Here is a 21841-nt window from a genome sequence, read left to right as displayed (position 1 = left end):
GAATTTAGATGCCCTTCAAAACATGGGAGAATTGACCTTGTATGAAACCAAAGTTTTAAAAGTTACATGGTAAATTTCATTCACTCCATCATTCATTTATCCAAGCAGAGTGTAGCCTGATGACAGACTGCAGACTATTGAAAACAGAAAACATGGGGGAAAATACATAGATGAGATGAGATGAGAGAGAGAGAGAGAGAGAGAGGTGATGGAGCCATATATATATAATGACAGACTGAGGACTATTAAAAATATAAAACATGGGGGGAAATTTTATCTATCTATACATGGCTCTTACCCTCTGGGAGCTTAGTCTTTTGAGGTGTTTAAAAAAGACACAAAGCAAAGCAATAACAATGTGGGATAGTATTAATGTTCTGTCAAACTGAATGTTACAAACATGCATTCATTCATTCATTTAATAAATATTCACTGAAAGATTTCTGAAGACATAAGGTGCAAATAGAGGCCAAAGCAGGAAAAAGGGTCTTCAGGCCATAGGGTCTGTGATGGATCTGGAAGGATATATGTAGGATTTGGACTGAGGGGAGGAAAAGGCATTGGGCTTGGAATTGGAGTGAACTAAAAGCTCATTTTTGCATGAGATCTACATATATATATACTGAGGTACAGAAGCCGCATCTTGTATTTGCTCCACATGTACTTTTAAAACTAGTTCATAAAGTTAGGTAAGTAATGCAAACCTGGAGTGCCAGCCTGAGGGATTTGGACTACAGGAGCCCTAGGAGAATTTTAAATGGGGGGATGATGTGAGGAGAAGAGTACTGTGGGGAAGTAACCCTTTGAAACCTGGATGAATCAAGAAGGAAAGTCAAGAGGCAGTGGCTGGAAAATAGACCATCCTAGTACTGCAGAGTAGTGATGAGGACCAGAGTGGTGCCATTAGAACAGAAAGCAAGGGACGGTTTATTGTAAACCTACATGCTGAATAATGTGGTTATTTGTATGCACATTGGTTTTTTTAATGGAACTTGGTTTAATTAAAACACATCACAAAAGTTATCCTTTCGATTTTCTTTTTAAATTACTTTTTGTGCTTTATAGATACTTGTTTTAAAGCTTTTAAGTGCTTCTCAAGGATCTTTGGTGAAAAAAGTTACTTGAGTTTCTGTATCTTATTATATCTTCATGGGTCCTAGGCAGAGCATCCTTTTTATAATCCATTTTTTAATGTTGCATATGTCTAAATGATTTCAAAAGGATTTGAAAAGTCACAAAAGCCACAAAGACAAAGCTTGTAGTTCTAGTCATTAAAAAAAAATCAAGAGTCTCTTCTCGTGAGTTGAACTTTCCACCCATACAGTTCCACAGTTTAGCGTAACTGGATGACTTGTTACTCACATGGTAAATCACACGGCTGACTGCAGTGCTGTAAGATAAGCTAATAGACTTTGCTCAGTACTAATGACTAGCAAGGAAGCAGAGAAGTCTTTAATCTTGGTAGGTTTCCCTCACTCCTAAGCAGACGGCAGGGTGAATGATCCTGGAAGAGCAGACAGAGGTGAGGCCCAAGTGAATTTGTATTTTCTGACAAATCAGGGGAGCTCTTTCTTTAAAAATGTGTCATAAATGTAATTTTATACTATAGCTGTATACCATTTTGCAAGCTACACTTTGCCCCAGTTTGTAAGAAATTAAACATTCACTTAAATGGGCAATCAAGGAAGAATAATGTTCCTAAATCTTAAATTGAAAATTAAATTTTCTGCTTATTTGCTGTTAGTTTTTACATAAGCTATTTTGAAAAAGTCAATTAATTTTCCTCTCTCCAGGCATTATGAAAAACCTATGTTTGAGAGTCATTACCATGGTGATAGGTCTTTATTTTACTGGCACAATGACAAACCCATCTAGAAAAAGTAGTATTTTATTCAATTCCAAGTGCCAGTGGAATGGATATCTTCTGACAAATTGTTCTTTTGCTGGAAAGCATGAGATACCTGTGGACATGTCACAGATAGCAGCCACGGTGGATGCTGTAAGTTCCAATTTCTTCAAGGTTCTCTTACAAACTCACATGAAAAAAGAAGAATGGACTATAAGACATCTGGACCTCAGTAACAATCTCATATCAAAAGTAACCTTGAGCTCTTTCGCGCATTTTCATGCTCTGGAAATATTAAACCTCAGCAACAACGCCATCCACTCCGTGTCATTGGATCTGCCCAGTCTTAAGTCCTCGTGGGTGAAACGCCACAGAAGCAGCTTGAGAAATGGGCTTCCATTTCTAAAGTTGCTCATTCTTCAAAGAAATAAACTCAGTCATATACCCAAGGGTAAGTACAATTTTAAAAAATAGACTTGGGGGGAGGGTATAGCTCAAGGGGTAGAGTGCATGCTTAGCATGCATAAGGCCCTGGGTTCGATCCCGAGTACCTCCTCCAAAAACAAGTAAACCTAGTTACCTACCCCCTGCCCCTGCCAAGATAAAAAAATTATTAAATAATACAATAATAAATAAAATATTTAATTAATTAATGTTAGAAAGATGGACTAGACCAAGAAACAATGAGTATGTGGAGAGTTAATGTTTTATGTCAGTAAGAATCCCAGGTTGGTTTTCAGTTTCAAGGAAACAGCTGAATGTAAAGTAATTTGATCAGAGCAAATAAAAGGAGTTTCTTGTGGAATTTGAAGTTATAATATGTGGAACTTATAGTCAATGCAATTTAATCTCCTATTACTATAACTTACATTAATGTTATGGATTTGTCAAGAGATACTAGGAAGTGTCTAAGTTCTAAATAATAATGTGTGGTTTTAAATTACCTGCTTTGATTATTATACATTTTTTTCTAAATATAAAAAAGCACTAAGAAATCACTAGTTCAGATTCTGTTCGTGTGTAACACAATTCGAATTAAATGTGTTCCCCTATTTATAATTTTTGTTTTTATAGAATATATTTTACATCTACTTATCTGGTTGTCCTCCAAATGTAGACTACAATTATGCTAGTATTATATATAAACTTTCTTATTATCAAATCAAAATCAGAATTCCTTATCAGAACTCCACATATCCTTCTGTTATAAAAAATTCTCATCCATTCTGACACTGAATAATCTCCATGTTGGTGTTCCTTAACTAATACACCCATGTTTTATTTAGAAAATGTATCAGCTTCATAAGCCAGAGCTTTTTTCTATTCAGGAGCTCCAAACACTTTCCTTTCCCTATTTGTTTTCAGTCTTGGTCACTATTTGCTAAGTACTTACTTTATATAAGACCCGATGCTAACAAAGAAAGTGTAAGGATGTCATTTTTCTCCATCTCAAATTATTCATATTTAGTTTTTCTAATTTTTCAGGTCTTTCATTTCATTTTTTAGAATTTATTTGTTTACTCTTCACTCTTTCTCCAGTTCCTGATCTTGTTTTAAGCATAATTTTGATGAGAATAGCCCAGCAGGTGAAGGGATGACTACTCCAGTCCCCCTTCCAGCAGAATTGTGTGAGAAGGGTAGGAGCCTTCTCTCCCTGACTTTTTCCATAAAAGCAGTGTGTAGCACATTCAGTGCAAAGTATAAACTAATTTAATTTTATGATTTTCATCATATTGTTCTTATTATAAAAGGAATGCCTGTTATTTGTAGAACATTAGAAATTAAAGAAAAACTTGAAGGAAAACATTAAAGTCCCTCCTGTAATGTATCTTCTTCAAGTTTATTCTTTATGTATACATATATATTTTCCTCTCAAAATTGGATCATACTGTCGATAGTATTTTATAACAATATCATATCACATAATATTTTGAACACCTTTACCTAATTAAGCAGTCTCATAAATAATATTTTAAATAATTGAATAATGTTCATACATACATATATTATAATGGTTCATCAAACAACATTTAGATTATTTCTATTTTGTTTGCTTAACTCTTTGATGAACATCATTAAAAGCTACATGTATCCACACGATATGTTTTCTAGCTAGCATGGTAGATGTAAATCTCAACCCATGAATTCCAGTGTCCCCGAGAGAGAACCTTCTACTTTTTTATAACTCTGCAGAACTTCTGATTCTAAGCCCCTATTCTGCTAGTATCCGTTGGGGTGGGACGTAGGGATACTTACATTTAACATCAGCCCTTCATGGGCTTTCCTTTGTCTTTTCTTAGGTTTATACCACAGCTCTAGAATTTTATACCCTGACAAACCATCAAAGTTTGTGTGTGTGTGTGTGTGTGTGTCCATGTCCCTCACCCCCTCTAACCATAGAACATCTCTTTTCAGTCTTTCAGTTTGGAGAAATTCTTCCCTGCTTTCGTTTCTTCAAAACCCTTTATCTAGATCTAGAAATTCCTTTCTTCTGAAGGTTTAGGCCTTTGGAAAACAAAAGCAAAAAAAGACTCGTAGACACCTCTATTTTCTGCCTTGTGATGTGTCTCCCCTGGAACAATTAATACTGATCCTACTTTCTGCTTGAATGGAGAGAAAGGAAACAGGGAAATAGAGAGAGGTAAAAGATTAATATGTCAAAATATTATCCCAGCACAACAGTAACTAGAGAAGTGCGGAACATCCCTCCTTAAGGCAGATGAATTCCCCAGAGCTAAGTGGAGGTTTGGGCGAATGCATTTCATTTAAGGACCAAATATCTCTATGAAATGCAGATAGAGCCCCATCGTCCTTTCCCAAGTTAAACCTCTGCCTCCCAAAACATCAGGAAATATGTTAAACTTGCAAAGGAGAGAGAAAAAAGATATAAAATGAGCAAATCTTGTATCTGAAATTCTAATAGACTTCTAGCAAACAAAACCATAGACAGGTTAATGAAACAGACCGATGATCAAAGTCCAGTGTAAGCCCTGCACCTACTTACATGTAACTGAGAGTTCTTTTATCCACAGCATTGTGTGATTTGAAGTATTTTTCCATAATCATCATACTTTCCGTTTTTACCAGATTGAGTCCCCTCTAATGTCCCTTCACATTTCACTGTTCTGTGACTGTGACTGGGTAACTCTGACTTTGAAATCCCATTTTGAAGGGGAAAAGCTGATAAATGAGAGGTGCTTCCTGGAGAGCCAACCTTTTCCCAACCTTTGTTCTTTTTTGATTCCTTTATCCTAAGCTAACATCTGGATAATGTAATATTTACTCAGAATTGTGAGGATTGAAGGAAAGATGTATCTCAAGAACTGGACACAGTATTTGGCATAATAAACAGTAGCTCTTAAAATATATGAGAAGTACTTCATAAACTTGTAAAATACTTTGCAAATACTAGTTACTATTACTCTCGGCACAAATCAAGAATAACGATCTATTTAGAAACAAATGATAAATTTGTTTTTGTCTAAATCTCAGCTTATCTTTTAAAATGCTTAACAATTATTGCAGCAGCTGTGACTCCCAGCCCACTATAATTCAGCAGAGAATCATTTGTATCTAACTATTTACAAGCTGTTTGCACTCATCTAAGATAATGATTAATTAGAGATATCTCTGAAAGCAGCAATCAAGCAATTGGCCTGTAGCACATGGGTACCTTTATAAATCATGTTTCACATGACTTAGAATGGTGACAATTTATAAAGCCAGGATAAGTTGCTATTACTCTGTAAAGTCCACTTTTGTAAGAATGAAAGATCCCATCGACTAACCCAGTATCAGCTGATTTCCTGGGTTGATGCTGATCAGCTGTGATGTTACCAATACGCTTCATGTTGGGAAAGCACCCAGAGAAGGTACTGGCCGATGCAGTTTACCAAACAGAAGCCAGCTATGAACTTAACCTTAATGATCATTCCACCTTCCTCCCATATTTTTGGAGCACAGCATTAATAATGGAAAAATCAGTTTTAAAAAACTGAAAACAAGGGGACTGGTCTCCAGTTAAACTATCCCAACTTTCATTAAGCAGTATTTTTAGAGTGCCCACAAAGTACCTGAAAATGTATGAGGACCAACATCTTACTGGGTTTCCAGTTAAGCTGAAACCCGACCAGGTGTGACAGCCTGATATTAACACACTAAATTCCGGAATCCAAGAGATAAATATGTTATCAATGAGATGAAATAATACCAGACTTTTGAAACTGGTAGAGGAGGAAAAAACATAACCAGTATATTGTTAAAAAAAAAAAAAAAAGTATGCTGTATTCTTTTCATTTGTAGAGAATTAAACCTTTCATCCTGATTGCTATTTGGATTATGGAAATACCAATAACCAGTGTTCTCAAAACCAACTCAGGGTCTAAAGTAACAAAATGAATGTATGTCATTAAGCTTTGGCTCACCTATATAAATTTGACCACATTCAGGCTAATTTTACGAATCAAATATCTTATCCAGAACTATTCCGGACTCTATTCCAATTCTTAGTACTCTTTGAACTTGAAGCCATAACTCTTGAATATCATTATTTTATGTTAGATTATCATATCTGGGAGAGCATTTAAGAAGTTCATAGTCCAAAGAAGATTTCTAAGATGGTACACTCTCTGGGCATATCCTCCGTGGCCTTTTTTCTAATAAACGCTGACATAATTTCTTGGAAGTAATAAAACTACTTCTGGCCATTTAAATGCAAAGGCTAATCAAATTCCTGCCTCCCGTGGCCTATGCAATCATCAGTAGTTCAATAAATAATTCTACCTCCACAAAAGGGCCTCCATATTTCTCTCCCAACATTCAACTCTCTTAAAACATGTAATGTATTCTCTGATGTCCAAGCCCCAGCCATGAGTGCACCTCACAACCTCTTTCACTCACCCTCAACATTGATTCACCTTTTGCAAAATGTGTAAAAGAACAAGATTCCTCTTATTGAGAAACATAGCCAACTGTCATGGTAGCGTTTACCCGAATTACCCAACTTCATCTTGAGAGACCCGAAACAAGGTCATTTGTAGGACCCCACAAGTTCTCTTAACTAAAATTAAATCTTAATTCTCTAAAATTGGAAGTAAAGGGAAAATCTTCATGTGGGAGGAGTAACTGAATTTCAGTCTTAATTCCCATCTGCAGAAGACGTTCTCCTTCTTCTTGGGGATCTTAACTTGATGTTACGAAAGGAGTCGAATAAGAAGTTACCTTTATAACTCTTTGCATTCATGCTTGGGCGTGCACTCTATGCTTGGGCGTGTATTGATCTCACTTCTCTTATTTACTCTTTTATTTCATCTCTTATACTTTTATACTTCTCGTATTACTCTATTGTTTATTGACCTTAAGTCACTTAACATATAAAATCCTCCTGATCCTTGTCTTTAACAGAAGGTAGTGTGGTTTAGAGAGATAGCGTTTGTAAAAGCTGTAACACAGAGTGATGATACATGTAAAACATCTCTCATTGCACCTGATACACAACAGGTGCTCAAAAAATCTTAGTTCTCCTTTAGGGCCATTTAATCATCCTGAGTGTCTAATTCTGTTTGCCATCTCAGTCTTTGCTGTAATAGTCACTTCCTTGATTTCTAGTACAATGGGTAACTAAAGGTGATTTTCATTCTCTTGCTACGAAAGTTCAGAGTTTATATGAAGTCCAGAGTATTCACCAGTAATCCTGCTGGAACTGCTCATGCTTCTGTAGGTCTGTATAATGTTGGAGGCCCCTGCTCCTCTGTGTTCTGAATGCTCTGTTCCGTCCTCTCTGAACCACACTGACCCGTGAGACCATCACCACTATCAAGATAGTGAACTATTCATCACCCCCAAAAGTCTCCTCGTGCCTCTTGGCAGTCTATCTTTCCCACCCATCATCTCTCCCCTGCCCAGGTAACCACTGGTCTCCTTTCTGTCACTATAGATTTGTTTGCATTTCTATAATTTTATATAAATGCAATCCTTCAATACAGTCTTTTATTTTTGGTGCAGCTTCTTTCATTCAGTGTAATTATTTTGAGATTCCTCCATGTTGTTCTAGGTATTAAAAGTTCATTCATTTTTATTTCTGAGGACAATTTCATTGTATGGATACTCATTTACTTTGTTGACAGACACTCAGATTGTCTTTTTTGGCTATTACAAACAAAGCTGCTAGCTAAAGGGATGCAGAAAGATAAACCATTAGATAAACTCTAATCTAAAGAAAGGTGGGAGAGCTATATTAATTTGAGACAAAGGAGACTTCAGAATAACAAAAATTACCAGGGATAAAGAAGGCATTACTGAATGATAAAGGGGTCAATTCTTGTACAATCATTCTAAATGTGGATATGCCTAACAACAGATCATCAAAATATGTGAGGGGAAAACTGACAGAACCGTAAAGAGAAACAGACAGATCTATTCGCCAGCCTACCCTGGGTCTGCTGGCCCCAGCTGCAGCAAAGCCGACTAATGACACCAGTGGTGGTGAGGAAGAGTACAGACAGCATTCATTGCAGGGCACTAAGTAAGGAGAACGGGCAGCTCACGCTCAAATGACCCAAACTCCCTGGTGGCTTTTAGAGAAGGGTTTTTAAAGACAGGGTGAGGGAGAGGGTCACTGGGTGTGTGATCAGCTCATTCACAGTTCTCTCATTGGTTGATGGCGAGGTAACAGGGTGATGTTTGGGGACGCTCAGTCATCAACCTTCTGATTCCAATGGTCTGGGTCTATGTCCTTGTGGTCAGCATGCAGTTAACTTCCTCCACCTGGTGGGGGTTTTCATGTGGGCAAAACAACTCAAGGACATGGCCCAGGATATTATCTACAGCTCCTGAGGAGAAACTAAAGATCCTTGACTTTGTTTTATGACTAAACTATTATTACTTTGTCTTGCTTGACTGTTTTCCTTTGTTTCTGCATTTTCTCACTTCTCTGATTAAATCTACTCTTTAGAACTCATAGAAGGCCTAAGAGACTAAAGCTTTTTCTACAGACAAGAGGCGAGGGACACAGAGGTCTGTCCCTGACAAGGCCCCGCAGGGTCCAGCTCACTTTCAAATCCACTGTTATAGTTGGAGATTTCCACACCCCCCTATTAATTGATAGACCAACCTCCCTTCCCACTGAACTCCTGGGGTACTTATTGAATTCAATTAAGCACTAGAAATGGGAGCAACCATGAGCTCACATCCCTATACAGGCCAGGCAATTATCATGAAAATGTTAAGAAACTATGGCTTCTTTCATATCAGGTCCTTTGTTGCATTTTTTCTTAAGACCCATATGTCTGCATATTAAATCATGTAGGTATATTCTTCGCAAAGAAACATTTTCTCCAGAGGTTATATTCAAAATACTTAACTAGTGGCCATTGGCCTGGGTTCCCAAGCTGGATGCCTCCTGTCTGTAGTGATGCAGCAGAGTCCTGTTGGGGGTAGGAGGTGGACGGGGGATGGACCAAAGTGCCCAGGGCAGCAGGGCGACACACGGAGGCTTGGCAATGGCTATTTATGAACCGGTATGGAAGTGTTTCTTACCAGCGTAGGCCAGCTGAATATTAGCCTTGGTTCTCACTCATTTTTTTAAATGTGCGGGCTTCCTGGCCTATCCTTTGTTTTCCTATTTTTGATGGGGTCATCGTTTTCTTCTACAAGGCACACCCCATCTAAGACAGGCAGACCTCCTTTAACTTTAGTCAAAAGTCTTGTGCCAGTTGCCACTTCCAATTATTTAAGAGAAGCTAGAAATGTACATGTTTGTATTGAATTTTTAATGTTGGCTCAACAATTTTGAAATCTCTATGCAGGTCCAGCACTGTGCCCTCTGGCCTATTGACTGTCTCTTGTATACCTGGCATTATAAGAATTCACAAGGATGAGAATTCTTCCCTGAACGGATTAATCATCTGATGGATAGGCTGACAGATAAACAATAATTAATTTTATAGTCGAAGGTGGGGGTGTAACTGCTTTGTATAACTAATGACTTTTTCTTGTGTTTATGTCTCATCACTCAGCCCGACACAAGGTCTTCATGCTGTCTGTGTCCTCAGCACCAGGTGCCTTGCTCATAATGTTTTGACTGAGTTGTCATCCTTATGATCTCTGGCTCAGTCTGTACAGCTGAAGTGAACACATGAGAACATAGATGTGCAGCCATTTTCAAAACAGTCATCATCTCTCTGCATAGTCAGTCTTACACAATAAGTGCTCTGCAGATAGTGGGCAAGGAGTTAACACTTGGGGAATTGAACCAGCCTGATCTGCTATGCAGTAGTTAGTTAAAGACACAGATGACGTGTGAGAACAGAGCAGAAGGAAATGTAAAAATGCAGGGATTCCTTGTGAGACTCATATGGGAAATCAGATTTGGAAGATTGCTATGGCTGGCACCTCATTCTCAACCTTTATCTTCAGTGCCAAATGGGCCTCCTGGTTGCTTCTGGAATCAAGTGAAACACAAAGGCAGAGACCAAAACTCAATTAGATTATTTTGCCACAAAATAAAACATCTATCAACATACTACTTTTGGAAAATATAAGAATTCCTAGAAAATTATTGTAATATCAGCAATAATTTATAAAAGGACATAGCTACAAATTAGAATAAGAACATCTTAAAAGGGGAAGAATTCATCCATGTAAATAAAACATCATCCATGTAAATAAAACTTTTTCCTCTATAACTATTGCAAGATTGTCCAGTTTTGCCCATAGTTGAATCAAATAAGCAAATATCTGCTTGTCATCTCATTCAGTCAAGGTTAGATTTTGGACTGATGCTCTTATTGTAAAATTAGCACATGTTAAAGTGTATAAAAATAAAAGCAAAGTTTCACCTCCCTCCCCTACCTGACTCCTAAGCGTGACTACCATCCGTAGCCTAGTTCATCTCTTGCCAGGCCTTCCTCTCTGCTCTCTCAAAACATATGTATAAGTTTGCATATGGCTCTCTTTTTCCCAAGAACATTGGGATTATACTTTATACTTTCCTGCAACTTAACTTTTCCTTCCTGTTCAGTCAGTTCATATTGACCTACCCCATGTTCTCTTTTCGGACTACACAGCATTTTGTAGTATTGATAACATCATCCTTTGTTTAGCCATTTCTCTGTTGAGAACCATTTAGGTTATGTCCTAGTTTCTACCTTACAAACAATACTGAACAATTTATATTTTAACTTGCTTGTTCATTTTAACAGGGCTATGGAAACTGAAGTCATTACAGAGTTTGGATCTGTCCTTCAATGGGATATCACAAATTGGTCTGTCTGATTTTCATAACTGCCTGCAACTGGAAAACCTCCATTTAAAGAGCAACAAGATATTCAGAATTCATCCAGAAGCCTTCAAGGACCTGAAAAAATTACAGGTTAGGAAGTAATGTTTATAATTCAAATATCAGACCTATGGGCAATTATATTAGAAGAGTATTTCCATTGAAGAGCTTCTTCATGACCAGTAGTACTGGCCACTAATCAAAAAATATAAGTCTATTTTAAGACTCCCCTAAAAGAGCTGAAGTCTCTCTCTTGCCTCAAAGATCCAAAGCCTCAGCAGTGGACATGAATTTTATTTGAACATTAATACTCAGCAGCAATAACTGGCACATTATTTTTCCTAAATCAAATTAAAACCAACTCCAAGTTTCCACTTACCAGTTGGCAAGAAATTAAATCTTGGTTATTAGGAAGGCTGCCTCCCTGAACTACAAGGTCAGTGAAAGGTCCCTGGGGTTTTATGCAATTTGGGACTATATGAGCCTTTGAAGGCCAGCAAACCTGGTGCTTCCGCTCCAAAATCGGGCACAGAATAATACCGACAATAATGATATCAACCCATACTTGCATTGCACTTACCACGTGCCACGTGTGGTTCTAAACATCAGACCTATGTTGAGGGGGTAGGCATCACATTTTAGAGCTGTGTTGCCTGTCTCTCGGGCCCCTTTCAGTGAATCTCACTGAGGTCTTGACAGCTGTGAGTGCGAGGAACCCCCAGAGCCCTAGTTTTGGCAGCTTCAGCCCTTTCTCCTCCAAGTCCCTTCCTCCCCCCTCCTCCTCTTTGAGGGGGATACAGTAAAATCTCCACTCAATGCTCCTTTAGAAACACCAGGGTGGCCCCCAGAGATGGCTTAGGAGAAGCTTGAGTCCCCTGTCCCCGCAACCTGCATCACACACCCCCATTCTCTATATAGGCCAGTTATGACCCCTGAAAACATAATGTGGGCCACATATGCAATTTTATATTGCTTTAGTAACTTAATATAAGAAGTAAAAATAAGCAGGTGAATTTAATTTTAGTAATACATCTTTAAACCCAATATACCCAAATACTATCTTTTACACATGTAATCAATATTATTAATAAGATAACATACATTCTCTTTTTCATACTAAGTCTTCAAAACCCTGTGTGTACAGCTGACCCTTGATGTCCAATGGGATTGGTTCCAGGACCCCTGTGAATCCAAAATCTGCGGATGCTTGAGTCCTTTATATAAACTGGCATAGTATTTGCATATAACCTATGCACACCCTCCCATATACTGTAAATCATCTCTGGGTTACTTATAATAATACAATGTAAATGCTGTGTAAATACAATATAAGTGCTGTCTATGAAAATATTTGCCTGCACTAGGCAAATTCAAGTTTTGCTTTTGGGAACTTTTGAAATTTTTTTTCTTCCTTCCTTCCTTCCTTCCTTCCTTCCTTCCTTCCTTTCTTTCTTTCTTTGTTTCTTTCTTTCTTTCTTCCTTTCTTTCTTTCTTTCTTTCTTTCTTTCTTTCTTTCTTTCTTTCTTTCTTTCTTTCTTTCTTTCTTTCTTTCTTTCTTTACTTTCTTCTTTTTAACTACTTCAGTCCATGGGTTCAAAACCCACAGACATGGAGAGCAGACTATATTCACACTTAACTGCACATCCCAATTTGGACTAGCCACATTTTAATGATCAGTGACCGCATGTGGCTAATGGCTGTCATATTAGACTGCACCCACATAGAAATGGACACTTTCCCAGTTTTACATGTAAAGTGCTCTTCAAGCAAGGCTGCAGGACAAATCTCCAACTTCCGCCCTTCAGCCAGAATGGTCCCCCAAGTTCCTCCTCTATGGAAGGGAAACTGGTGAAGCAGCGGTGAGGGGGTGGCCTGTGGAGCCAGCTGCCTGGGTTTACACCTAGGCTCTGCTGCTTGCTAATCACACAATCTTGGGTGAGTTACCAGATCTCTCTGTGCTTCAGTTTTCTCATCTGTAAAATGGAGATAACAATTCCTTTTTCATAGGTTTTGTGAGAACTAAATGTTTTAATACATACAAAGTGCTTTGAACCACATTTGGAATACAGTAAGCCCTTTATAACTGGAGACTACATATTGAAATTCTACTCTTTTAACATACAAATCTGATTGTATGCTTTCACAACAAGGGCCTGACCCCTCTTTACCTCTCCAGCCTCATTTCAAGCCACCCATCCCTTGCTCACTGCTTTCCAGCCTGGTTTTCACCTCAGGGCCTCCCCGCTTGCTGATCCTTTTGCCCAGAAGAGTTAGCCCTTCCTAATCCTTCCAACGTCACTTCCTCAAGGAAGCCTTCCCTGGGCCTCCAGATTGAATTAGTTGTCCTTTTTACACACTTACAATAGGCTATACTTTTCCATCACTGTATTTATCAAAACTGAAATTATTTCATTTTAGGTATGGTTAGCTGCTAATGCCTGTGTCCCCATAACCCTTCTACCAGACGGTGAGCTCTTTGAGGAAGTGTATCATACATACTTTGTTTTCTGGTGCTTGACATATGTCTAATACATACCACATATTTAAAGAAACTTGTAGAATAAACAAAGGAATCGATGGATGATGAGTGTGGTTAGGTGTACTAGTTATCTTTTGGTGTGTAACAAATTACTGCCAACTTAGCAGTATTATCTCAAACACATATATTATCTCACAACTTCTTTGGTTCAGCAATCCAGGCAAGACTTAGCTGAGTCTTCTGCTAAAGGCGTCTCAAGAGGCTGCAGTCAAGGTGTTGGCCAGGGCTGGAGTCTCACCTGAAGGCCCAGCTGAAGAAGCATCCACTTCCAAGCTCATGTGATTGTTGGCAGGATTCAGTTCCACCTGGGCTGTTGGGCAGAGGGCTCAGTTCCTTACTGGCTATCAGCCTGAGCCTGCCCTCACCTCTGTACCACGTGGGCTTTCCCACAGGGCAGTTCACAGCATTGCAGCTTGCTTCAGAGCCCGAAGGAGCTAGCATGCTAGCGAGAACATTACAGTCTTTTGCAATGTTGTCATGGAAGTGAGGTCCCATTGCTTTTGCCATTCTCACTGCTGAGAAGCAAGGCGCAGGTCTTGTCTACACTCAAGGGGAGGAGATTACTCAAAGAGCTCGAATACCAGGAGGCAGCTGTACTGTGGTCCTGTCTGCTACAGTGGTTATCAGAGCAGATACGAATGTCCACTTAACTTGGCAGCACTCCCCAATTCACCACAAACGTGTTGTCAGATTGCCTGGGAGCCTTATTTAGTATGTTATATTCTGATTATATTTGTATGTGTAATTGCCCTATGCTTGCTTATTGTGCTTCATAAGTCTTCTGCAGCTCACAGGTGATAGATGCTGCAGGCAAACTAAAAAGTAAGCCCAAGAATGTTTTAAATCATCTGTAATTCTCAATTCACCTGAACTGCCTGGAATCATACAATTTCTTCTTCCCTGTTATCCCTTCCAATTGTTTGGCAATAACTGAAAACTTGTTTGGGAAGATGATGAGAATATTTGGTTCCAGAGAGATGAGTATTAAAATCGATGTTGTTGTTGGGTTGTTTTTTTTTTCTTTTTCACAAGATGTATTTAATACCTGCACTATATTATGTGTTTTCCTACATGGAAATCTTTTCAGAAACCAAATAGATTTTTTTTCAAGGCATAAATTCATCATCATGTTTAGACAGAATAAAATAAGTTTCATTGGCATTTCAAATTAGCATTCCTTTTCTTAATCTTACCCCATTCTTCTTAGATGTGGTGATTTGTGTAGCAACATTATATGCTTCTCCCAATCTTTCTATAATGTACACTCCTCTCAGATGAGACCAGATGTGTTCAGGATGCTGTGGCTGTAGACAGTACACTCCTTCCAAGTGTTGGTTGATGGGCTTTTCTTTAGCCAGATTGGACTGTGTTGTTTTCATCTTTTCTAAGAAATTATTCCTCCTGAATCATTTTATTAGTTTTCTATACTCTCTCAGTTTTGCTTTCAGTGTCATGATTTGTAATACAATAACATAACAGGATGAAAACCATGCAGGCATGCACTGAGAAAATACCCTCTTCAGACTTAGAACATTTCACTCTATTGTTGAGAGGGTAATACATAAGAAAGCTAATGCTCCCAGGCAAGGCCAGGCCAAAGCAAGAGTTTTGTTTTTTTTTTTTTTTTTCCTCCCCAATCCCAATTTCCTACTTCTTATATTTTGCAACCTTCCTCTGGGAGTCAAGAGTGCTTGATTACTCAACACTGGAAAGGCCCCCCTCACCACTAAGTTCAAGGAGAATTCTGATTCTTCATGCCATGGTCTTGGTCATGGCGCTGTCTGAGTCTTTGTTTGAGTCAGCTCTTCTTTGGAATTTATATAAGCCAAGTTGTCAGTGCTGCTTTCCCCCTGATGTTTATTAAACAGTTGGCCTGGATTACATTCAGTGTCTCTGATTTTTATCTGTGGCCCTCTTTTTATTTTTCAGCAAGGCTTGTATTTTCTCTTTTATGATTTTCTCCCACTCTGGTCCTTACACTCCAGGCCTCCTCCGCCCAGCCCTTCACTCCAGTGCAGTGGGAACTCGGGCTCCGAGAGGCTGTGCTGTGGAGTGGAAGGCACACAGCTATGAAGCCAGATCAGATCCCAGCTCTGCCATTCATTCATTCATTCATTCCTCTATTATTTTCTTAGCATCTGGGTACCAGGCCCTAGGACTAGAAACTATGTGGTATAATGCTGCAACCTAGCCCAGTTTCCTCCTCTGTAAAAAAGGGGAAATGAGAAAGTTGCTGGGAGGATTAGAGATAATGTATGTGAAGCACCCAGCAGAATTCATGGTACCCAGCGATGCTCTGCAAACGGTAGCTAGAGTACACCTAATTATGCCTTCCCTGCTGCATCACACCACCGCCATAGCCAACTGCAGCAGACCCTGCTCCGTGTTTCTAGAGCCACTGAGTCCTTTTGTTTCCCCTTTATTTCTGATTAGACTAGGAAAATTAGTCATTCTGTGTATACTGAGTAGCCCTGGATGCAGAGAAATGTACTACTACCTTTAAGATAATACTTGATGCAAAAGACCTCTCTTTGCTACTTCTGGTCAACCGCAGTTCTAGGCTGTATATCCTCATCATCCAGTACCTTCTGCCACTTTCAAGATCGCAGTACTTCTAGACATTCTAGACCCGGTGTCTAATTCTAGACCTCAGTAACCAGAAATCTAGGTTTTATCTAACAGTACAAATCCCAACTTACAGGACAGAAGGAGGGGAAGATGATTTGGGATCTAGTATAAGCACCATATTTAAAGTTTTCACATACATTTAATCCTCAGAACCACCCTGGGAGGTAGGCTCATCAAGAGTCAGCAAGTTGCTGAGGCTCACAGAGTTCTCATGGGCAGAAGAGAGGTTTAAACCTACTCCCCTCTGACTCTGAAATAAGTGCAAAATTCATATTGCTTCCATAGGGATACAGACAATATCTGTGACTCATTTATTTTGTCTCCAGTTGTCTTTCTTCGCAGACTGTCCTAAATTTGTTTCTTCTCGAGCAGGTGGTAGACCTCAGCAACAATGCGCTGACCGCCGTCCTGCCAGTGATGATCATTGCTCTAGAACTTCCCCACCTGGAGGCTGACTTGGCTGATAACCAATGGCAGTGTGACTACAGCGTGGCAGTCTTCCACAAGTTTATTTCTGAATCCTGGAGGGAAAAGTGGAATGTAATTTGCAACAAGTCTATAGGTAAGTCAGTAGTGCCTCTTCTCTCAGAAATACTTCCATTTAAACTGAAAAAAAAAAGCACAAGAATAATTGAGACTCATTTGAAAGAATGACAGTCCCCCTGAAAGCAAGAGCACTGATCCACGGCATTAGTCATCCTTGGGCTGTGTCACAGAACCATCCTCCGTACCTGACTGTTTTCCTCAGTTCATGAATGATTTTCTTCACATGGTCAGAGAAACCTAGTTCAGCTAGCTCAGAAACCACTGGATTTGGTCAAAAACAAATTTCACGAGGAGAGAATTTTTCCCTAAAGCCCCCAAATGTCATATTTTTATCCCAAATGTTAATAAAATAATCAATCAAAGAAAGAACTTCTAAAACTTGAAACATAATTATTAAAATGCTTGGTAACCCTCTGAAAGCATAATCCTATACATACACAAAACACACATATTTCAAAAGTAGATTTTTCTTTGATTTGTTCCCTGCCACTCTCCCAAACTGCTAGAATATGTTACTGGAGTTGAATATTCTGGAAGCTCTTTTTTTCCCTATTATTAAATATCTTGGCTATATCTCAAACTCCTAACTGGGGGGGAAAAAAGGCAGATTTTTTTTTTCTAATGAGTCCTGACTTCTGTTCAGGACTGCTGTTAGAGACATGGCCATGCATACCAGGTTTAAGAGAAATCCATGAAGATGAGAGAAGGGAGAAGTCTTAAATGTCAGGCACACCTGTTTCATCACTCTGTACAAGTCACACTGGCATCTGAGTGTGGAGGGCAGAATGTCAGGAGCCAGCAGAGAAACTTGAGTGTCTTTGCTGTTTGGCGGCACTGAGGAATGGTGAGGCAATGATACAGCAGTCACAGGTGGAGCCGGGACAGATTTTGCAGGGAGCTGATGGAAAGTTCTCAAAAAATGTGCGGTCAGTAGGTGAGGACATGGAGGAAGGAGAAGCAATGTGGCCGTCCCTCCGTCCGGCTTCTCCCTCCCGTGGGCAGCAGTCAGGGAGGAAGCCTGAGAAGCACACAGCCTCCTGGGCCTGGGAGAGGCAGCCCTGCACCTGAGAGCCACGTGCAGACACGCACACAGCCCTGCACGTGCTGTCGGCACCAGACAACCAGTCAGTCAGTCAAGCTGCTCACCGTGTAATACACACTATAAATCTAGCTGGATGAGGACTGGGGACTCACAGACCCTTCTGAACCACTGGAATCTTATTTCCACGTCCACTCAATGTGTACTTCCCCCCCACTCTCAGGGAAGGAGGAGGCATACTGGTGGACCACCAAAAGAGTTTCCAGAGAGACCCAGCTTCATCCCACGAACCTGAATCCTATGAAGAGCCTCCTGAGGAGCACAGGTGAGAGGCCCGGGGAAGCGCGCTTTTCTACTCCGGGGAAGAAGGACCCTGTGGGCTCTGATGCCAGGGAGAGGCCGAGACGGCTGCCAAGGTGGGTGAAGAGTGCCGGGGAGGAGCAGACAGCTGGCAGGATGGGACGCACTCCCCAGGACCTCACCCTGGCCGTCTGCCTGGCCGTGTTCATCACGTTCTTCGTGGCTTTCTGCCTGGGCGCTTTTGCAAGGCCTTATGTGGACAGACTGTGGCAACAGAGATGCCGGAAAAAAAGTCCAGGCTCAGGTAACTTGTACTCAAACCCGGGCTTCTACGATGAGATCGAAGCTGCAGGAGTCAGACAGCAGCCAAGGATGGATCTGCACCAAACTTCCCATGATCAAAACCTCCATGAGAACCAAAACTCTTTCTGGGTGACAGAGGCCAGCCCATACGCTGCTGTCAATCCTGAGAGAACACTGGCACCCAGCAGAAAGGAGCCTGGTGGCCGGCAGGGCCGGGAACACTTCGCAGACCACACTAGGGACAAAGGACAGCACGCTTCCATATCACGGTGGGGCCGGGCCCCTTCTCCACCAACACTCAAATGCCCGTGATCCCCAACCACTGTTGGCGGGACAGGACCACATCTACAGGAATGAAATCCCTGGAGAAGTAAATTATGACACTGTGGCCCAGGAAGGTGCCCTCAGTGAGCGTTCCATGGGTCGCCCTGCAGCACCTGCCAGATCACAAAGTGACCTCAGCTCAGTCTCTAAGGATTCCGACGAGTTAGGTCCCCCTCCCCCAAGAGAAATGACAGCTCCCCTCTCTCAGATGCTAGTGCACACAGAAGCGCTGAGGACTGGAGAGAATGAGGGAAGAGGGGGCACTGAACTCTCACTTCCGGAGTTTTCTAAGGAGAGGCAAGTGAGGGCTTATGTCAACTCACTGAGTGCACAGCAGCAGAGGATCAGGGGCCTCCGTGCCGCGGGAGAGCTTCCCACCCACTACAGTGGGGCCACACTCACTGACCCCGGAGACACGGACTGGTCCCCACCGGCCTCCCCTCCAGGGCGGGGCCCTGACCTGCCTGTCACTCCCAGTAACAAGGAACCAGTGCAGAAGCACCCTCCTGACTGTCAGTACGAGTCAGACACCAACTCTGATTCTGATGAAGGGTCTTTATTTACTCTAAGTTCAACAAGTTCTGAGGACACAAGACATGTGTCTGAAAAAGAGGCACATGGCGAGGGGAGCTGTAGGGCCAGCAAGACCCTGGAGGACGAGGACTCAGGAGAGAGGACAGACAACGTCACTTACCAAAATATTCTGGGGAAAGAAGATTCCTGTGAGAATCAGGAAGATCGTTTTGAAAAAACTCTCACTTCCGGTCCAGACTCTGGTTTGTGGGAGACCCGTCTGGAAAGTGCCTCTACCACCAGTAGATCTGAGGATCCACTGACTTTGCCTGGGTCCCTGAGCAGTAGCCCTTGTAGTGATGAGATCCCAGGCGTGTCTGTTTATGATTACATCGCAGCTCTTCAGTCCGAGCCGGTGGAATGGCACTGTTCACTCAGAGACTTAGAGTTTTCAAATGGGGATATTGTACCACAGACACCACCACATTCTGCCGAAGTTTCCTCGGATTCTGATGAGAGTTCCTGTCCTGACGGGGACGCCGACATTTGTAAATAAGAACCTCACGTGCCAAGAAACTCAAAACAATATTCCTTCCAAGATAACTACAGGGAAAACTTCAGACCCTCACAACAAGATTCAGAATGGACACTGATGTAAATGAGAAGTTTGTACGTCCTGAGGACGGTGGTTTGGGAAAGGTTCTAAGCCAAATGTGTTACACTCCTGTGGTGAGGAACTGGCTCTTCAGTGTAAAAGGAGGGTGGTGGGTGGGGGCTATTTTGAAAACAGTTGCAAGAGCCAGGTACCACTACTACAAGAGCTTCCAAATAAAACTAGTTCACTAAGAGCACGGGAGCACTTCAGTGAAAGAGACGGGGGTCAGCATTCAGAGGGGAACCTGCTGCACTTAGAAGAAATCATTCTAACTTTTATACGCAAGTGCAGACCCAGAGAAACCTGAGGGGAGTTGGCTCTCCATGAGAGGACCAGCTCTACTATGACAAAGACAAGGACGTTCAACTTGAAAATCAAAGAGAAATTCCAGGAACATCTTCAGTGCCTACTGATGCACTTAGACAGGACTGCTGGACAGATTTTAATGAATTCTGCACAAAGAACCACACAGCTTTTTGGGTTGATTAGGGAACTGTAAAACTGGAGAAATCCAGAGCAATTCTCAATATTTGTTAAAAAGTAATGTTAAAGGAGGCACCATTTTGTAGAGCACAATGTAAATTAAAAATCACTTTTCAAGAAGAGAAGTGATGTCTTATGTAAAAGATAAAGGCACTCCATTATTACTCTTGATTAGTCCTTGAAGTGACTCTCCAATCAGGGATCTCAGGAGCTGTGTTCTTGTGTTTATCCCCCTACTTCTCTGACTTTTTCCCGTTCTCCTTCCTGACACTTCTCCTCTGCTTTGCCTTCTTTTTTGTTTTGTTTTGCTTGGCGGACAGGGGTGGTAATTAGGTTTGTTTGTTTGTTTGTTTGTTTGTTTATTTTATTGGAGGCACTGGGGGGTGAACCCAGGACCTCATGCTTGCTAGGCATGCGCTCTACACTGAGCTCTACCCGCCCTCCATGCTTTGCCCTCTTGAAGAGCACCCCTCAAGGGTCTGTTCCCAGTCTTTCTCTGCCACTCTCCTTGGAACCCACAGCTTCACAGCCACCTCTGTAAAGGTGACACCCAGGTCTGTATGACAAGGCCCACCCTTCCTGCCAAGCTCCAGGCTCCCACTCTCCACCCTAGCTGCCCAAATCTACACAGATCCTCCTGGGACCAAAATTTATCATGTTCCTTCACGCATGTGACCTCCCACATTCTCCTTCTTGGTCGATAGCATCATGACTCTCACCCAGTAAAGCCAGTTAAAATCTGTCTTCTCTCCAACTCCTTCTCTTTCACTTCCTAAATCTGAGTAGCTTCCAAACTCTATGCAGTGAGAATTCCTGAATGTCTATATAAGGAGACATTTAGGCATGAAAATCCGAATGGGCGCTAGGCAATGTATGTTGAACCAGCGTTTGTGTGGGAAGCACCCTGTTTTTATTTACTTAGAGTGAATATTTAGGGTGGACTATGATGGAAGGTGATGGAGTCTGGGGGAATGGCCCTACGGACCTCCCAATCCAACTGTGGTATCACCACTAGTCTCATAGGACCTAGCTCCTCAGTAACTCTTAACTTTGTGATCTCTACTCTCCACCCCCGAATAAGGCACATCCCTTATCTATCACCTAGACTATTTTAAGGCCTCTTTGTGACCTTTAGTACCTCTCCTTGACTCCTCTCACCCCCAAATACTCTTATATCCTATTCATCTCTCCACCACACAGAAACCTTTGACAGCTCTCTATCGTCTAGAAAAAGACCAAATCTAGACACATCCTACATTTCCAGCTTCATCTCATGACATTATCACTCCATCACACATCCTGTATTCTGGTTTCTAGCACTTTCTGTCAATAATTTATTCATTTATGTCAGCAAACTTTTGAGGCCTTCACTGGTCCCTGATCAATTT

The 21841-nt window shown here is 41.1% G+C and overlaps 1 protein-coding gene across 1 annotated transcript; it reads left to right on the top strand.

Moving 5' to 3' along the window:
- Positions 1 to 1501: 1501 nt before the first annotated feature.
- Positions 1502 to 20624, top strand: LRRC66 (leucine rich repeat containing 66). The gene is given in 6 exon segments (XM_006185967.3): positions 1502 to 1522; positions 1794 to 2297; positions 11047 to 11216; positions 16663 to 16852; positions 18099 to 18699; positions 18701 to 20624. Coding segments are annotated over 5 exon segments (2631 nt in total). The 5' UTR covers positions 1502 to 1522; positions 1794 to 1798; the 3' UTR covers positions 19872 to 20624.
- The last annotated feature ends 1217 nt before the right edge of the window (positions 20625 to 21841 follow it).

This window comes from Camelus ferus, chromosome 2 (genome assembly GCF_009834535.1).
Source record: "Camelus ferus isolate YT-003-E chromosome 2, BCGSAC_Cfer_1.0, whole genome shotgun sequence".
NCBI lineage: Eukaryota > Metazoa > Chordata > Mammalia > Artiodactyla > Camelidae > Camelus > Camelus ferus.
Note: the sequence above shows the minus strand (reverse complement) of the source record. Positions and strands in the feature narration are given on the sequence as shown.